We start from the raw sequence: 17,328 nt of genomic DNA on the forward strand, positions 1-17,328 counted from the left end.
GTGTAAGTTTACCCTGGCGTGACATTTCGATAACCGTGTCAATCTCTCTAGGACAAGGTGACTTTTATCAATATATTCACCTGTATTTACCCCCCCCCCCCAACATGCTAATTAGCTGCTAATGTGGCTATCATACAGAACTACAAATACCATGAAGATCTGGACGAGGCTGCCGAATTGAAGCAAAGGTAATAATCTCTGGATAGATCTAATGTTAACTAAATGTAGTAATTCACAAGTTGGCTGAATTTCTTTACATTTACAATTCTGTGAACTGTCTTGTGCGAGTTTTAAATTGACACAATACCTGTCAGCTAGAGTTGACATGCAAGAGCTTGCAGTTTTGCATGATGTCTACTTTGATGGTAATTAGCATTTTCTGAGAATCTGAGAGTAAATGGATCCGAATATGTTGATAAGTCCCCTTATCCTAGAGAGATTTAAACGGTTATCAAAACCAAGGTGAGAATATGTTGATAAGTCCCCTTATCCTAGAGAGATGTAAACGGTTATCAAAACCAAGGTAAACCTAGAAGAAACACAGCCCTTATTTTAAGTGTTTCTAAAATCCCCTATGGGGAAAAACAAATGATGAAAAAACAAATTGGTACCATTTCCCTGTTTTGACTGCTAGGTTTTGTGGGTATTATGACATCACAACTTTGGGGCTCTATTTCTATTAAGAGTTGAATACCCTTGGCCTAGGCTTTAGCTCAGCAGGCTAACAGTCTTGTGGCGCAGATGAGACCCGGGTTTGAACCATAGCCTAGTTGGTCAACTAATCTGCTTAAATGTGGAATGATGTTTGTCTATCAGTACATTATAGTGCTATTTCTGTAGGGTAAGCCCATTAAAACGTTTATTATTTTTTATTTTAGTTGTATGCAACTTTTGTACTCCAGCCATAGTAATCGGAACCTTCTGGTGGTGTTGTCATCTCAACAAGGAGTGGTTACTGGTGGTTTCACAATATTCAGAAAGACAAAGCATCAATACCCTGTGTTGAATATCACCGCAAAATGCGAACCGGCGGATACGGTTTTAAACCGATGCGAGCATACGCCACTCACTCTATTGAAGTTCAAATCGCTTACTAATAATACCATACCACGTAAAATTATAGTTATTTTTAAGTTGTGAACGAGAGAATGGCACATACCACGGTGATCAGTGATGGGTCACTCTATGAGGACAAAAATGAGTTGGCTACAACGAAGGATGGAAACGCAACACGGGTAATGTTATTTTGCCCGTTATTTTGTAACCTTTCTCAATTTGTATCCACCGAACTTCGGACTAATGTGAATTGAGCAGGCTAAATAAACCATGTAATATTATTGCAGAAAACCAGAGGCATTCCTTTCTCCAGGAAGATAAGTTATGCAGTTGGTGGCATGCCCTATCAGATGACGGCCAACGCAAAGGGATTCTTCTTGCAGATTTTCCTGCTGGATGTTGTACAGGTCAGTGCTGGGGGTCGGATGAGATCTGCCTGGGTGACACTGATGTTTAACCTCAACTATTGATCTGAGATGGAATTTTGTAGAAAATATTTACTTCCCCCGCCCACCCATATTAATAATGAGGATTATAATGTCAGTATAATCAATAAGGATGGTAGTAATATATTGATGTTTTTTTTTCTTCTGAAGACTATTCCAAGTTGACTGGAATAGTGTCCTCAGTTCAATTCTTATAGCATGTTTTGTAATGCCTGTAGCATGTGTGTGGTGGAGTTTTACAAGTGTGTGTGTGTGTGTGTGTGTGTGTGTGGTGGGAATTCAAATATTTGTATTATTACTGTAACTCTCATCCCTTCTCCAAAGAAAGTTGTTTTTATAATGCAGAAAATGATCAACTAATTCATCTGCCTCGAACATCATGGCTGAAGTTTAGTTATTGGCAACAAATGTTCTTTGTTGAGTTGTTTAACAAAAGTTATTTCGTAACTTCCCCTTTATGTGTAGCCTTGGCTATAAACCCCTCATTAGTACCTTTAGTACCTCCTAGAAATTCAATGTAAGATTCTACTACTTTAGGCCGACTATACCAACCAAACAGCACCGTATATGATGGTAATAGCATAGTGTGTATTTTAGATTCTGCTTTCGTTATATATATTTATTGGTGTGGTATTGCACTCAGCCCTCCTTCCATGATGCAACAGAGCAGCCACCCTCTGTAATTTAACAACACTGTCACCTCCATTACTTTAGTTAGTGAGTTCTATTAACACCAGGCAGAGGCTCATTTCTTAACAACCCCACCACCTCCACCACTACCCAGTAATGATTCTTTATACTGCACCTCTAGATGGGGGCCTTCTATGCATCTCTCATCCTCTTCCTTGGCCGGGCATGGGATGCCATCACTGACCCTCTGGTGGGATATATGGTCATCAAGAGTGGTAGGACACGCATCGGCAAACTCATTCCCTGGTTAGTGACTTCAGAAGAGCAACGCCCATAATATCTGCAGCCCCCCGCACCTCTTATTCAGAGGGGTTGTGTTAAATGCGGAAGACACATTTCAGTTGAATGCATTCAGTTGACTAGGTATCCTTTCTTTCTTTCTCTGCACACCACATCACTGATTTAGGATACATTCTGATGATAAAACACGATAAAACTGCCCATGATTTCACCATTCAAGTAATGTGCGATATTCCCTCCCTTCCACCCCCTCAGGATCGTATTCTCCATGCCTCTGGGCGTCCTGGCCTACATCATGATGTGGTTCACGCCTCAGGAGTCCATGTCTCCCTCCTCCAGTTTCTTCTGGTTCTTCATCTGGAGCTGCCTCTTTGATGCCTTCATGACTGTAAGCTCAAATCAAATGAAATGTTATTTTGTCACGTGCTTCGTAAACAACAGGTGTAGACTAACAGTGAAATGCTTACTTATTGGCCCTTCCCAACGATGCAAAGGAGTAAAAAAAGAGAAATAGAACAAATAAAAAAAATAATAACACAAGAAATAAATACAATGAGAAACAATAACTTGGCTACATACACAGGGTACCAGTACTGAGTTGATGTGCAGGGGTACCAGTACTCAGTTGATGTGCAGGGGTACCAGTACTCAGTTGATGTGCAGGGGTACCAGTACTGAGTTGATGTGCAGGGGTATGAGGTCATTGAGGTAGATATGTACATATAAAGTGCATTTGGAAAGTTTTTAGACCCCTGGACTTTTTCCACATTTTGTTACGTTACAGCCTTATTCTAAAATGGATTAAATAAAATCTAAAAAATCCTCTACAATCTACACAAAATACCCCATAATGACCAAGTGAAAACAGATTTTGAGATTTTTGCAAATGTTATATGTAACAACTGAAAAACCTTATTTACATAAGTGTTCAGACCCTTTGCAATGACACTCGAAATTGAGCTCCGGTGCATCCTGTTTCCATTGATCATCCTTGAGAAGTCCACTTGGAGTCCACTTGTGGTAAATTCAATTTGATTGGACATGATTTGGAAAGGCACACACCTGTCTATATACAGTGGCTTGCAAAGTATTCACCCCCTTGGCATTTTTCCTATTTTGTTGCCTTACAACCTGGAATTAAAATTGATTTTTTGGGGGGGTTAGTATCATTTAATTTACACAACATGCCTACCACTTTGAAGATGCTAAATATTTGTTTTATTTTGAAACAAAAAAGAAGTAAGACAAAAAAACAGAACTTGAGCGTGCATAACTATTCACCCCCACCAAAGTCAATACTTTGTAGAACCACCTTTTACAGCAATTACAGCTGCAAGTCTCTTGGGGTATGTCTCTATAAGCTTGGCACATCTAACCACTGGGATTTTTGCCCATTCTTCAAGGCAAAACTGGGCCAGCTCCTTCAAGTTGGATGGGTTCCACTGGTGTACAGCAATCTTTAAGTCATACCACATATTTTCAATTGGATTGAGGTCTGGGCTTTGACAAGGCCATTCTAAAGACATTTAAATGTTTCCCCTTAAACCACTCAAGTGTTGCTTTAGCAGTATGCGTAGGGTCATTGTCCTGCTGGAAGTTGAACCTCCGTCCCAGTTTCAAATCTCTGAAAGACTGAACCAGGTTTCCTTCAAGAATTTCCCTTTATTTAGCTCCAGCCATCATTCCTTCAATTCTGACCAGTTTCCCTGCTGACGGAAAAACATTCCCACAACATGATGCTGCCACCAGCATGCTTTACTGTGGAGATGGTGTTCTTGGGGTGATGAGAGGTGTTTGGTTTGCACCTGACATGTGTTTTCCTTGATGGCCAAATAGCTACATGTTAGTCTCCTCTGACCAGAGTACCTTCTTCCATATGTTTGGGGAGTCTCCCGGATGCCTTTTGGCGAACACCAAACGTGTTTGCTTATTTTTTTCTTTAAGCAATGGCTTTTTTCTGGCCACTCTTCCATAAAGCCCAGCTCTGTGGAGTGTACGGCTTAATGTGGTCCTATGGACAGATACTCCAATCTCCGCTGTTGAGCTTTGCAGCTCCTTCAGGGTTATCTTTGGTCTCTTTGTTGCCTCTCTGATTAATGCTCTCCTTGCCTGGTCTGTGAGTTTTGGTGGGCGGCCCTCTCTTGGCAGGTTTCTTGTGGTGCCATATTCTTTCTATTTTTTTAATAATCGATTAAATGGTGCTCCGTGGGATGTTCAAAATTTCTGATATTTTTTTTTATAACCCAACCCTGATCTGTACTACTCCACAACTTTGTCCCTGACCTGTTTGGAGAGAGCCTTGGTCTTCATGGTACCGCTTGCTTAGTGGTGTTGCAGACTCTGGGGCCTTTCAGAACAAGTGTATATATATATATATATATATATACACTGAGATCATGTGACACTTAGATTGCAAACAGGTGGACTTTATTTAATTCATTATGTGACTTCTGTGGTAATTGGTAACCAGATCTTATTTTGGGGCTTCATAGCAAAGGGGGGGGGGGGGGGGGGGGGGGGGGGGGGGATACATATGCACGCACCACTTTTTTTTTTTTTTTTTTTTTTTAAATTTAAGTTATTTTTTTCACTTCACCAATTTGGACTATTTTGTGTATGTCCATTACCTGAAATCCAAATAAAAATCAATTTAAATTACAGATTGTAATGTAACAAAATAGGAACAACACCAAGGGGGATGAATACTTTTGCAAGGCGCTGTAAGGTCCCACAGTGCAGGTCAGAGCAAAAACCAAGCCATGAGGTCGACGGTATTGTCCGTAGACCTCTGAGACAGGATCGTGTCGAGGCACAGTTCTAGGGAAAGGTACCAAACATTTCTGCAGCCTTGAAAAGCCCCAAGAACATGGTGGCGTCCATTATTCTTAAATGGAAGTAGTTTGGAACCACAAACTCTTCCTAGAGCTGGCTGTCCGGCCTAAATAAGCAGTCGGGGGAGAAGGACCTTGGTCAGGGAGGTGACCAAGAACCCGATGGTCCCTCTGACAGAGCTCTACAGTTCCTCTGTGGAGATGGGAGAACCTTCTAGAAGGACAACAATCTCTGTAGCCACACTTTATGGTAGAGTGGCCAGACGGAAGCCACTCCTCAGTGAAAGGTACATGACAGCCCACTTGGAGTTTGCCAAAAGGCACCTAAAGACTCTCAGACCATGGGAAACGAGATTCTCTGGTATGATGAAACCAAGATTGAACTCTTTGGCTTGAATGCCAAGTGTCACGTCTGGTGGAAACCTGGCACCATCCCTACAGTGAAGCAAGGTGGTGGCAGCATCATGCTTTGGGGATGTTTTTCAGCTGCAGGGACTGGGAGACTAGTCAGGATTGAGGCAAAGATGAACTGAGCAAAGTACAGAGCGATTCTTGAAGAAAACCTGCTCAGGACCTCCGACTGGGGCCAAAGTTCACCTTCCAACAGGAAAATGACCCTAAGCACACAGCCAAGACAACGCAGGAGTGGCTTCATTTTCTGAATGTCCTTGAGTGGCACATCCAGAGCCCGGACTTGAGCCCAATAGAACATCTCTGGAGAGACCTGAAAATAGCTGTGCAGCAACACTCCCCAACCAACCTGACTGAGCTTGAGAGGATCTGCAGAGAAGAATGGGTGAAACTTCTCAAATACAGGTGTGACAAGCTTGTAGCGTCGGGTGCCAAGCAGTTTCCATAACAAGCGGCGATGCAGCCATTCAAGCTTCTCTCTCTCAATGGTGCAGCTGTAAAACATGACAAATCTTTTCAGCCTCCTGAGGGGGAAGAGGCGTTGTCGTGCCCTCTTCACGACTGTGTTGGTGTGTTTGGACCATGATAATTCCTTAGTGATGTGGACACAGAGGAACTTGAAGCTCTTGCCCTGCTCCACTACAGCACTGTCAATGTAGATGGAGGTGTGCCACAATCTATTCCATTTTGCCAGCGGTGCTTATAATGTTTAGGTGCACCCAACTTCTAACAGAACTATGGTTACAGCCAAATACTCTACTGTTCTTTGTGCATTGTTCCTGTGGTTAAAGTCCATCTCTTCCCTCTCCAGTGCTATCATGTCCCCTACTCTTCACTCAACATGTTCCTGTGGTTAAAGTCCATCTCTTCCCTCTCCAGTGCTATCATGTCCCCTACTCTTCACTCAACATGTTCCTGGGGGGTGACCAGAAGGACAGAGACTCTGCCACCGGCTACAGTAAGGCATCCTCTGGAGTTAAACCGCTCATCAGATATTGTTTCAGGTTTCCCTTGGAAAATATGATTTCATTTAATTTTAGCAGGACTTCCCGGATTAAATTATTAGTAAACACATTGTTATGATAATGATGATGGTACAACCATCACTGAAACTCTTAATGTTCTCCGTTGTTGTGATGTAGCCTATGTAGTGGTTATCACTATTATTATTATTTGTATAGAGACGTAGGCAGGCCAGACAGGATGTCAGTTTCATGCCTGACTGTTGAGGGTTTGGTTTCCTGGCAGTGACTGACTCTGTTTGCTGTGGACGGGGTGTTGGCTGAAAGCAAGCTAAAGTTAACAGGTCAAGGATCAGAGACACAGACACATTTCCTGAACTTCAGTGTAAAAAAAAAAAAAAAAGACGCCTAATTTAAGAAGTGTTGTGTGCATTAGAGATAAATACTGGCTTGGTTTCAGTCTATGGACAGTATGCCTTGAATGGCAATTCTGCCACTTTCCAACCTCATATTCATTATCTCCAGCACCAAACCAGTGTCTGAAAACAGCAGTGTTTCTAAATTCAGCAAAAAAAGAAACGTCCCTTTTTCAGGACCCTGTCTTTCAACGATAATTCGTACATATCCAGATAACTTCACAGGTCTTCATTGTAAAGGGTTTAAACACTGTTTTTCATGCTTGTTCAATGAACCATAAACAATTCATGAACATGCACCTGTGGAATAGTCGTTAAGCCACTAACAGCTTACAGACGGTCGGCAATTAAGGTCACAGTTATGAAAATTTCAGACACTAAAGAGGCCTTTCTACTGACTCTGAAAAACACCAAAAGAAATATGCCCAGGGTCCCTGCTCATCTGTGTGAACGTGCCTTAGGCATGCTGCAAGGAGGCACGAGGACTGCAGATGTGGCCAGGGCAATAAATTGCCATGTCTGCACTGTGAGACGCCTAAGACAGCACGACAGGGAGACAGGATGGACAGCTGATCATCCTCGCAGTGGCAGACCACGTGTAACAACACCTGCACAGGATCGGTACATCCAAACATTACACCTGCGGGACAGGTACAGGCTGGCAACAACAACTGCCGAGTTACACCAGGAACGCACAATCCCTCCATCAGTGCCCAGACTGTCCGCAATAGGCTGAGAGAGGCTGGACTGAGGGCTTGTAGGCCTGTTGTCTGGTGAGGACCTGCCTTACATCACCGACAACAAGGTCGCCTATGGATCCACTGTCGCTGGACCAGACCGGACTGGCAAAAAGTGCTCTTCACTGAGTTGCGGTTTTGTCTCACCAGGGGTGATGGTCGGATTTGTGTTTATCGTCGAAGGAATAAGCATTACCCCGTTGCCTGTACTCTGGAGCGGGATTGATTTGGAGTGGAGGGTCCGTCATGGTCTGGGACAATGTGCCACAGCATCATCGGACTGAGCTTGTTGTCATTGCAGGCAATCTCAACGCTATGCGTTACAGGGAAGACATCCTCCTCCCTCATGTGGTACCCTTCCTGCAGGCTCATCCTGACATGACCCTGCGACATGACAGTTCCACCAGCCATACTGCCCATTCTGTGCGTGACAGGAATGTCAGTGTTCTGCCATGGCCAGCAAAGAGCCCGGATCTCAATCCCATTGAGCACGTCTGGGACCTGTTGGATCAGAGGGTGAGGGCTAGGGCCCTTCCCCCCCTGAAATGTCTGGGAACTTGCAGGTGCCTTGGTGGAAGAGTGGGGTAACATCTCACAGCAAGAACTGGCAAATCTGGTGCAGTCCATGAGGAGGAGATGCACTGTAGTACTTAATGCAGCTGGTGGCCACACCATATACTGACTTTTACAGAAGATTTAGCCAATAGTTGTTTAGAGCACACAGCTTCACACTGTTTGAGTGAAACAGAGATGCGTGCTGGCAGCTGAAAAAAACAAAACACTTGTCATAAAAAATAAGTTTTCAGAAAATTCTCCATCTGTTGCCTGAGTACTCAGCACACCCCTATTTCTAAGCAGCTTGACATCCTTTAATTTATTTAGTTATTATTATTATTATTTTAAGTAGAACCTTTCATTTAACTAGGCAAGTCAGTTAAGAACAACTTCTTATTTACAATGACTGTCTACCCCTGCCAAACCCAGATGATGCTGGGATGATTGTGCGTCGTCCTATGGGACTCCTAATCACAGCCAGATGTGATGCAGCCTGGATTTTAACCAGGTACTGTTGTGACACTGAGATGAAGTGCATTAGACCGCTGCGCCACTCGGGAGCGCTCAGTGGTACCTTGAACCGGATCTACAGTTGAGCTCGGATCTACAGTTGAGCTCAGCTCAACGCTGGGGTCGCTGTTGAGTATGTTTGAGGGGTGGATGTAGCACATAGGGATATGTGAAACTCCTTAGCCTGAAGTTTCGTGCTTGCTTCACCTCATTAGCTAGCTTTTGAAGTGGCACGATCGTCTAAGACGCTTGAGGGAGGACGATCGCGTGTGTTTGTGAGGCAGAGCGGCAGGTAGCCTAGTGGTTAGAGCGTTGGGACTAGTAACCACGTGCTTTTGCCTATACGAAGTCGAGCAAAAATAATATGCCTACACATTTTAGGCTGGCATATTTTAGACTGGCGTTTTTGCATTCTAATTGTTTCTGATTAGTGATAGATGAGCAAATACATAAACTAGAGCGACTTTAATTTGATTTATTTAACCTTTATTTTAACTAGGCAAGTCAGTTCAGAACAAATTCTTATTTACAATGAAGGCCTACCAGAAGGTAAAAGGCATCTCCTCCTCCTAAAATGATAGGACAAAACACACATCACGACAAGAGACACTACATAGAGACCTAAAGACAACAACATAGCATGGTAGCTACACATCATGGCAGCAGCACAACATGGTAGCAAAACAACATGGTAGCAGCACAAAACATGTAATAAACATTATTGGGGCGCAGACAACAGCACAAAATGCAAGAAGGTAGAGACAACAATACATCACGCGAAGCAGCCACAACACGAAGCAGCCACAACTGTCAGTAAGAGTGTTCATGATTGAGTCTTTGAATGAAGAGATGGAGATAAAACTGTCCAGTTTGATCGTTCCAGTCGCTAGCTGCAGCGAACTGAAAAGAGGAGCTACCCAGGGATGTGTGCGCTTTTGGGGAAAGAAACCAATTAACCAAATCCTCTCTATACAGACGGAGATTCAGTGAAACAAAATCAGTCAGTGACAAGTCAGTGAAGTCGAAGGCTTTTGGTCGGGAGTAAGCTAAGGCTATTAAGGGACTGCAAAATAATCCACTTGTTAAACTACATAACATGCTGGTAAAATGTTCTAATAAATGAGCCAACTAGACAAGATGATCATGAGCAGCACTCATCTCAATTTAGTTAACATTTCCCCAGTCTAATTGTAGCCTAACCAATATACAAACGGAGATTCAGTGAAAATGTTGATTTATTTATCAGGATGAGACCCCACAGAATTGTCTCAAAGCAGCGTGCTGGCGCTGTATCAATAAAAACCGTGCTGAAATGTTCTTGACCACACAAGGGAATACCTTTACAACGATTGCTGCCTCAGCATTGCGGCAAAATGTTATGATAAGCCTTAGGCCAAAGTTTATCGAAATGATTAGCTATGCAGAAATAAAAGTTTTGACATTGATACCGGCAATACCTTTCAGATATAAGAAAGATGCTGGATAAAAGTTGACGGTGTGGTGAAGTTGGTGGGAAAAACGTCTTAGTATTGTAACGACCCTGGGTTTATAAGCGGAAATCGACCCTCCGCACGAGGATTCTTTTTGCGGCACAGTCGATAGCGCGCCGGATCTCGGGCTCCAAGGTCGAGGGTTCGAGACCTGATCCCTGCTGTTTCATTACAGTATGAAAGGGATAATAGTGTTTGAAAATCACTGTTTTTAAAACGTTTAAACTTTTGATGTTATCAGGTAGAACTATATACTTTTTCTTCTACAAAATGTAGAAATGGACCGTTTTCACAGATGTTGACGCTGGTATTGTGCTGTAGGTAAAGAAGTGGTGGAGTTGCTTCATACAGTAATATTGTTTTTAAAAAGAGCATCTTTGGTTTTAACCCCCAAAACACCTGAGGTAAAATGTTTTTCCTCTCCATTTCCTCCATGTCAGTGTTTCCCAAACTTTTCTCTGTTACTGTACCACCAAGTACATTTTGCTCTGCCCAGAGTACCCTTGAAGTACCCCCTTCATGTGCCTTTTACCAGTTAACCTATGGTCTCATGAGTCTTCTCAAGTACCCCCTGTGGATAGGCCAGGTACTTCAAGGGTTCCTAGTACTCCTGGTTGGTTAATTCCATGTCACTGTTTTCATTGTATATGTCTCCATCCTCTTCAATAGTTATTTTCCCTCAGGAATGGGGATGGAGGTGTTTGCAACACTGGCGGGTGCAACCATTCAGGGTCAGATTGTGGGGGTGTACCATGCTAAGAGTGCACAAGTCTGCAGCCAGCTGAACTACAGCGAGGCCTCCCTCCGTAACGTCTCCTCACCCCTCACTGATACCCTTCAGAACACGGTTTGGTCCATCATATCCATAACCCCCACCGTCTTTCTCTTCTCGCTCTTACAATAACCACTATCACACTCTTCTGTAACCGAGAAGACAACTTTGCATCACTTCCTCTCTGCAATATGTCAAAAGTGTGAAAGAGAACTTATCAACTAGAATTTGCCTGTACTGTAGAAATTCAGCAATAGCATTGCAGTTATAGGTTCTTCCCTGTTTGTGGTCATTACAGGAAGTGTAATCTTGTCTTGTCTGAACTGACAAGTATTTTTTTGATGTTTTCCCCTGAGCTTGTTGTTGTGTGTCTTAGTACAGATACGCTGATTTAATATTCATTTGGTTATTTTTCTGTCTTGGCTTCAGAGGAGAGCTTACGTGCTTGCTGCTTTGGTTTTGGGAGGAATCTATTTCCTGTGTTGTGTTGTGCTCTTCCTGGGTGTGAAGGAGCAGTTGGGTGAGCATGGTTTCTTAGGTGCTTCTGTTGTATGTAGATTCATTTTAAAAAATTGACTGGGGTACGAGAGACATCAGGCTATTTATTGATGATTTGTTTCACTTTCCACCCCAGCTCCTCTCAGTACCCTGGACCGTATCCGTATGCCCTACCTGGCAGGTATGAAGATGGTGGTGGGACACACCCCTTACGTGAAACTCGTATTCGGGTTTCTCTTTGCCTCGCTTGCCTTCCAGGTGAGGGTCGCCCTAGGGTCTGGACTGTGTGTTTTGTGTGTATGATGATGATGATGATGATCATGGAGATGTTAATGACTTTTAAATTATTCTCTTTCTTTCTTGTCACGGCGACATTACCCAGATGGCTCAAGGAAACTTTGCCCTCTTCTGTACCCATGCTGCAGGTCTGGGGGCCTACTTCCAACACCTCGTCCTTATCCTGCTAGTGAGTAAAGTAACCACGGGTTGACACTCATTCAGAGCAGGTTCATGCATTGATTTAGGTAACAAGAGTGTCTTTGTTTTTTTTTTGTTGGTATGTGTGTGTCCTTGTCTAGACAGCTGCCACATTGTCCATCCCTCTGTGGCAGACATTGCTTTTGAGACTGGGGAAGAAGACGACGCTGTACATAGGACTCTGTGTAAGTTCCCTTTTACAAGAACGTGGTTATGTATATGTTTCGCCTGATCCTTAACATTTTTTAACTTCCTTCATCACTCTGTCTGTTGTTTCTCCTTTTTTCAGATGTATGCACCAGCCCTTGTGATCATTGCCTCCATACAGAGCAACCTGCCTGTCTTCATCATTATGTCCATCATATCTGGGTCTAGTCTATCGGCACTCTACCTGCTGCCCTGGTGAGAGTTTGTGTTTGTACACATACAATGCATTCTGACAGTATTCAGACCCCTTGACTTTTTCTACATTTTGTTGCGTTACAGCCTTACTCTAAAATTTATTAAATTGTTTTTTTCTTCTTTCCCTCATCAGTCTACACACAATACACCATAATGACAAAGCAAAAACAGGTTTTTAGAAATGTTTGCAAATTTACGAAAAATGTCAAACTGAAATATCACATTTACATAAGTATTCAGACCCTTTACTCAGTACTTTGTTGAAGCACCTTTGGCAGCAATTTACAGCCTTGAACCTTGTCAAGGGGTCTGAATACTTTCCAGATGCACTGTAGGTCAAAACACAATAAATATGATGACTAAAATTATAGTATTAACAAGCATTAGAGATACAGTACCATTACATGTTCAATGGCTTAGGGCTCCCGAGTGGTGCAGCGGTCTAAGGCACTACATCTCCGTGCTAGAGGCGTTACTACAGACCCTGGTTCGATTCCAGGCTGTATCACAACCGGCCGTGATTGGGAGTCCCATAGGGTTTGGCCGGGGAAGGCCGTCATTGCAAATAAGAATTTGTTGGTGCCTCCCGAGTGGCGCAGTGGTCTAAGGCACTGCATCGCAGTAGCTAGCTTTGCCACTAGTCCAGTCCAGGCTCTGTAGCAGCCGGCCGCGACCGGGAGACCCATTTGGCCCAGCGTCGCCTGGGTTAGGGGAGGGTTTGGCCGGCAGGGATGTCCTTGTCTCATCGTGCCCTAGCGACTCCTGTAGCGGGCCGGTCGCCGGGTGCACGGTGTTTCCTCGGACACATTGGTGTGGCTGGCTTCCGGGTTAAAAGGGCATTGTGTCAAGAAGCTTGGTTGGGTCGTGTTTTGGAGGACGCATGGCTCTCGACCTTTGCCTCTCCCGAGTCCGTACGGGAGTTGCAGCGTTGAGTCATAACTGTAACCACAAAATTGGGAAGAAAAAGGGGTAAATGTAAAAAGAAAATGTAAATAAAATACTATAAAAAATAATAACTAGTTCTTAACTAACTTGCCTAGTTAAATAAAGGTAAAACATACTGACATGTTGTAGCATACTGTAACTAGTCCAGGCCTCCAGCCACACCACACGGTCACACCCCCCACCCTCATTATGTTGGTGCCAGAAACGAGTAAAACACCCTCACAAATCACAAATCAGGCCCTAGGGATGAGGGTAAAAGTGTGACACCAATCAGGCCCTAGGGATGGGGGTATAAGTGTAATGACAAATCAGGTCAAAAACCTGAAACAGTAGGTTTCACCCATAATAATGTCATGTTATAGGAATATGCACGATACTGTTTTGACTTTCTCTGTCTCATTAAGGAGCCACAACTTGCATTTGTCCTCAGAACTATGTTCTGACCTCTTGATTTCATCACAATGATAGGCAACTTCTAGAGCAGGGTCTCCTAACTCAGTTCCAAGGGGTTCACGTTTTGGTTTTTGACCTGATTTGGCATCACACTTTTACCCCCATCCCTAGGGCCTGATTGGTGTCACACTTTTACCCTCATCCCTAGGGCCTGATTTGTGTCACACTTTTACCCCCATCCCTAGGGCCTGATTGGTGTCACACTTTTACCCCCATCCCTAGGGCCTGATTGGTGTCACACTTTTACCCCCATCCCTAGGGCCTGATTGGTGTCACACTTTTACCCCCATCCCTAGGGCCTGATTGGTGTCACACTTTTACCCCCATCCCTAGGGCCTGATTGGTGTCACACTTTTACCCCCATCCCTAGGGCCTGATTGGTGTCACACTTTTACCCCCATCCCTAGCAAACACAGCTGTTGTAAAACTAATTGTATTTTTAACTGAAGATCATAATTAGGTGATTATTGGAGTCAGGTGTGATAGCTTGGGGCTGGGGCAAAACTGTGACACCAATCAGGCCCCCGCGGACTGGAGCTGCCCAGGCCTGCCCTAGCACTAGACAACTGATTCAAATAATCATTAACCTTTGTTGATTTGAAACAGTGGTATAGTGCTAGGGCAGAAACCAAAACGTGCACCCCTAGGGGTCCCGAGGACTGAGTTCAGGAAACAGTGCTCTAGAGTATCTTGAAAGCCACTATATAAACAGTTAGGTCAGTATAGCCTATCATAATGGCCCTGTCTCCCTGGTAACTGGACTGGGGCTTCCCTCCCACACACTCTGGACTGGGGCGCTTCCCTCCCACACACTCTGGACTGGGGCGCTTCCCTCCCACACACTCTGGACTGGGGCGCTTCCCTCCCACACACTCTGGACTGGGGCGCTTCCCTGCCACACACTCTGGACTGGGGCGCTTCCCTCCCACACACTCTGGACTGGGGCGCTTCCCTCCCACACACTCTGGACTGGGGCGCTTCCCTCCCACACACTCTGGACTGGGGCGCTTCCCTCCCACACACTCTGGACTGGGGCGCTTCCCTCCCACACACTCTGGACTGGGGCGCTTCCCTCCCACACACTCTGGACTGGGGCGCTTCCCTCCCACACACTCTGGACTGGGGCGCCTCCCTCCCACACACTCTGGACTGGGGCGCTTCCCTCCCACACACTCTGGACTGGGGCGCTTCCCTCCCACACACTCTGGACTGGGGCGCTTCCCTCCCACACACTCTGAGATTCTTATTTTTCCACAGCTATTGGAGACCAACCACACTCTTAAAGACTTGAGTCATGAGGAAAGTTAAGAAATGGTCTGCAGTGCTCTCTGAGCTGAGAAACATCTGTGTTTTACTACAACAAGTCATCTACTAAAGGAAGGAAGGAAGGAAGGAAGGAAGGAAGGAAGGAAGGAAGGAAGGAAGGAAGGAAGGAAGGAAGAAGTGGACAGTAATAAATGTGTTATTTATTTAGTGAAATAGTCTACAATGTATTCTCACACAGTACCTTGTCCTCCTGTCTGTGTGCAGGTCTATGTTGCCGGATGTAGTTGATGACTTCAAGGTGAAGAATCCCACCAGTACAGACCTAGAGCCCATGTTTTACTCCTGCTATGTTTTCTTCAACAAGTTTGGAGGGGGGATGTCCGTGGGCATCTCCACCCTGGCATTACAGTGAGTTCCACCTGCAGGGATTGGACACTAGAATCTAAGTATTGGTACAAATATAATTTGAATCATGTATGGATTTATTTTACATCAACATTACTCTTCATTTGGGTGCTGTTTAGACCTTTGTCATGTCTCCAAACAGCACCCAACGAAGAGTCATGTTGATGTAAATAAATCCATACATGACTCAATCTATATTTGTACCAATGCTTGGATTCTATCTGTAGTGCGGCGGCACTTTCAGAAGAGTTTCCCCTCTTCTGCAATTGCTTGTCTACCGAGTGTAACCCCCCTCTCCCCACCCTCAGCTTTGCAGGGTATAAGCCTGGGGCCTGCAGGCAGAACCCAGCTGTGATCACAGCGTTGCGGGTCCTGTTCGCCCCTGTGCCCGTCGTCCTCCTCCTCATTGGTCTGGTGCTGTTTTATTTCTACCCCATCAATGAGGAGCGGCGCGGCCAGATCCAACAGGAACTACAGAAAGCAGAGTGAGTTTCCATCCTGTTGATAGTCCCAATACCCTACAGTGGATCTACATTACTTGGATTAATTGGTTGAACTGATTGTATGCTAGACTGACATCTAGTGGTAGATCACTGTAGCTGTCTAGTTTTTGTTTTTCTCGCAAATCAAATAAAAGTTTATTGGGCACGTGCACATGGTACAGCGATTTGCTTACTTGCTAATGATCCTCAGCAATGACAAATACAAGAGTACCAAAATAACAAGTAGTAAATAAAAGTAGATTAAAAAAGTTATACAAATAGTAATATGAAAATAATGTACATAATAGAATCTACATTATTATTTTATAAAAAATATAATTAATTATTATAATTATTATTATTTTACGAAGACATGTTAGCTTTCCTGATAATTCTATGACATTGTTTCACTTACAAAGCCATTTTGTTCTTTACAGGAAAGTGGTTGGAAACCAAGAAATGGAGGCAGTGGGATTGTAGACTCCGCTCAGACACAGCCAGCATGTCTAGCTGGACACTTCCATCAGTCAGTGTCTTTGTCTGACATGGTGCATGACTGTTCACACCTCATCTGACACCACGCTAGGACACTGCTGCCTATTTCACAGCAGCTCGCATGTGTTTATACCACGGAAGACGATTGCCATGGTCACAGGCCGAGACACAGACACTTGACTCCGCCTATGTATTGTATCTTTGCATGTGTGTGTTTTCTTATCCAACCATTGTAATCACTTTTGTGTACAACAGTGGTTCCCAACCTTTCTCTGTTAATGTACCACAAACTTGATTTTTCTCTGCCCAGAGTACCCCTGACGTACCCCCTCATGTGCGTTTTACCAGTAAGCCTATGGTCTCATGGATCTTCTCAAGTACCCCCTGTAGGTAGACCCTCTGTGGATAGGGCAGGTACCACCAGGGGTCTTAGTAGCTCTGGTTGGGAACCACTGGTGTCCAGTACTGTTCACTGGATGCAAGGACCTCGGAGTAATATGTTTTGTAATAAACCACTTATATTCAAAGGGATCAAGATCGACATTTTATTTGAAGTATTTTAACCTAGTATACAGTAGGCCTAAATTCTAGTCTGGGATGCTGATGCTTCATTACAGATCAAATATATAAAAATAAATAAATGGGGAAGGTAAATCTAACATCCAACAGAAGAAGAAAAATCACCGCCGGGATCGTTTAATGGTGCGTGCATTGTTATTACATTGTTATTATTTATGAACAGAATAAAATAAAAAATATCGCGCTCAAAATGTGACGAACACTCCCACT

The 17,328-nt window shown here is 44.0% G+C and overlaps 1 protein-coding gene across 3 annotated transcripts; it reads left to right on the forward strand.

Moving 5' to 3' along the window:
- The first annotated feature begins 686 nt into the window (after positions 1–686).
- Positions 687–17,066, forward strand: LOC110492640 (sodium-dependent lysophosphatidylcholine symporter 1). Of its 3 annotated transcripts, XM_021567073.2 has the most exons (14): positions 687–1,235; positions 1,344–1,463; positions 2,314–2,438; positions 2,688–2,820; positions 6,554–6,632; positions 11,028–11,191; positions 11,546–11,636; positions 11,751–11,872; positions 11,997–12,080; positions 12,193–12,276; positions 12,381–12,493; positions 15,422–15,565; positions 15,871–16,047; positions 16,482–17,066. In XM_021567073.2, exons 1-14 carry the CDS (start codon positions 1,149–1,151, stop codon positions 16,522–16,524), a joined length of 1,566 nt encoding a protein of 521 aa, XP_021422748.2. In that variant the 5' UTR covers positions 687–1,148; the 3' UTR covers positions 16,525–17,066. The 3 variants fall into 3 exon arrangements, with proteins under 3 accessions (XP_021422748.2, XP_036803559.1, XP_036803560.1); XM_036947664.1 differs by lacking the exon at positions 11,028–11,191 and having other exon boundaries at positions 6,486–6,632; XM_036947665.1 differs by lacking the exon at positions 11,028–11,191 and having other exon boundaries at positions 12,040–12,080.
- Positions 17,067–17,328: the final 262 nt, after the last annotated feature.

The sequence above is a fragment of the Oncorhynchus mykiss genome, chromosome 16 (genome assembly GCF_013265735.2).
Source record: "Oncorhynchus mykiss isolate Arlee chromosome 16, USDA_OmykA_1.1, whole genome shotgun sequence".
NCBI lineage: Eukaryota > Metazoa > Chordata > Actinopteri > Salmoniformes > Salmonidae > Oncorhynchus > Oncorhynchus mykiss.

Coding starts and splice junctions, on each gene's coding strand:
- LOC110492640 (XM_021567073.2), top strand. CDS start 1,149: ATGGCACATACCACGGTGATCAGTGATGGGTCACTCTATGAGGACAAA. Junction 11,637..11,750: donor GGGTGTGAAGGAGCAGTTGG/GTGAGCATGGTT, acceptor TTTCCACCCCAG/CTCCTCTCAGTACCCTGGAC. Junction 16,048..16,481: donor CAGGAACTACAGAAAGCAGA/GTGAGTTTCCAT, acceptor TGTTCTTTACAG/GAAAGTGGTTGGAAACCAAG.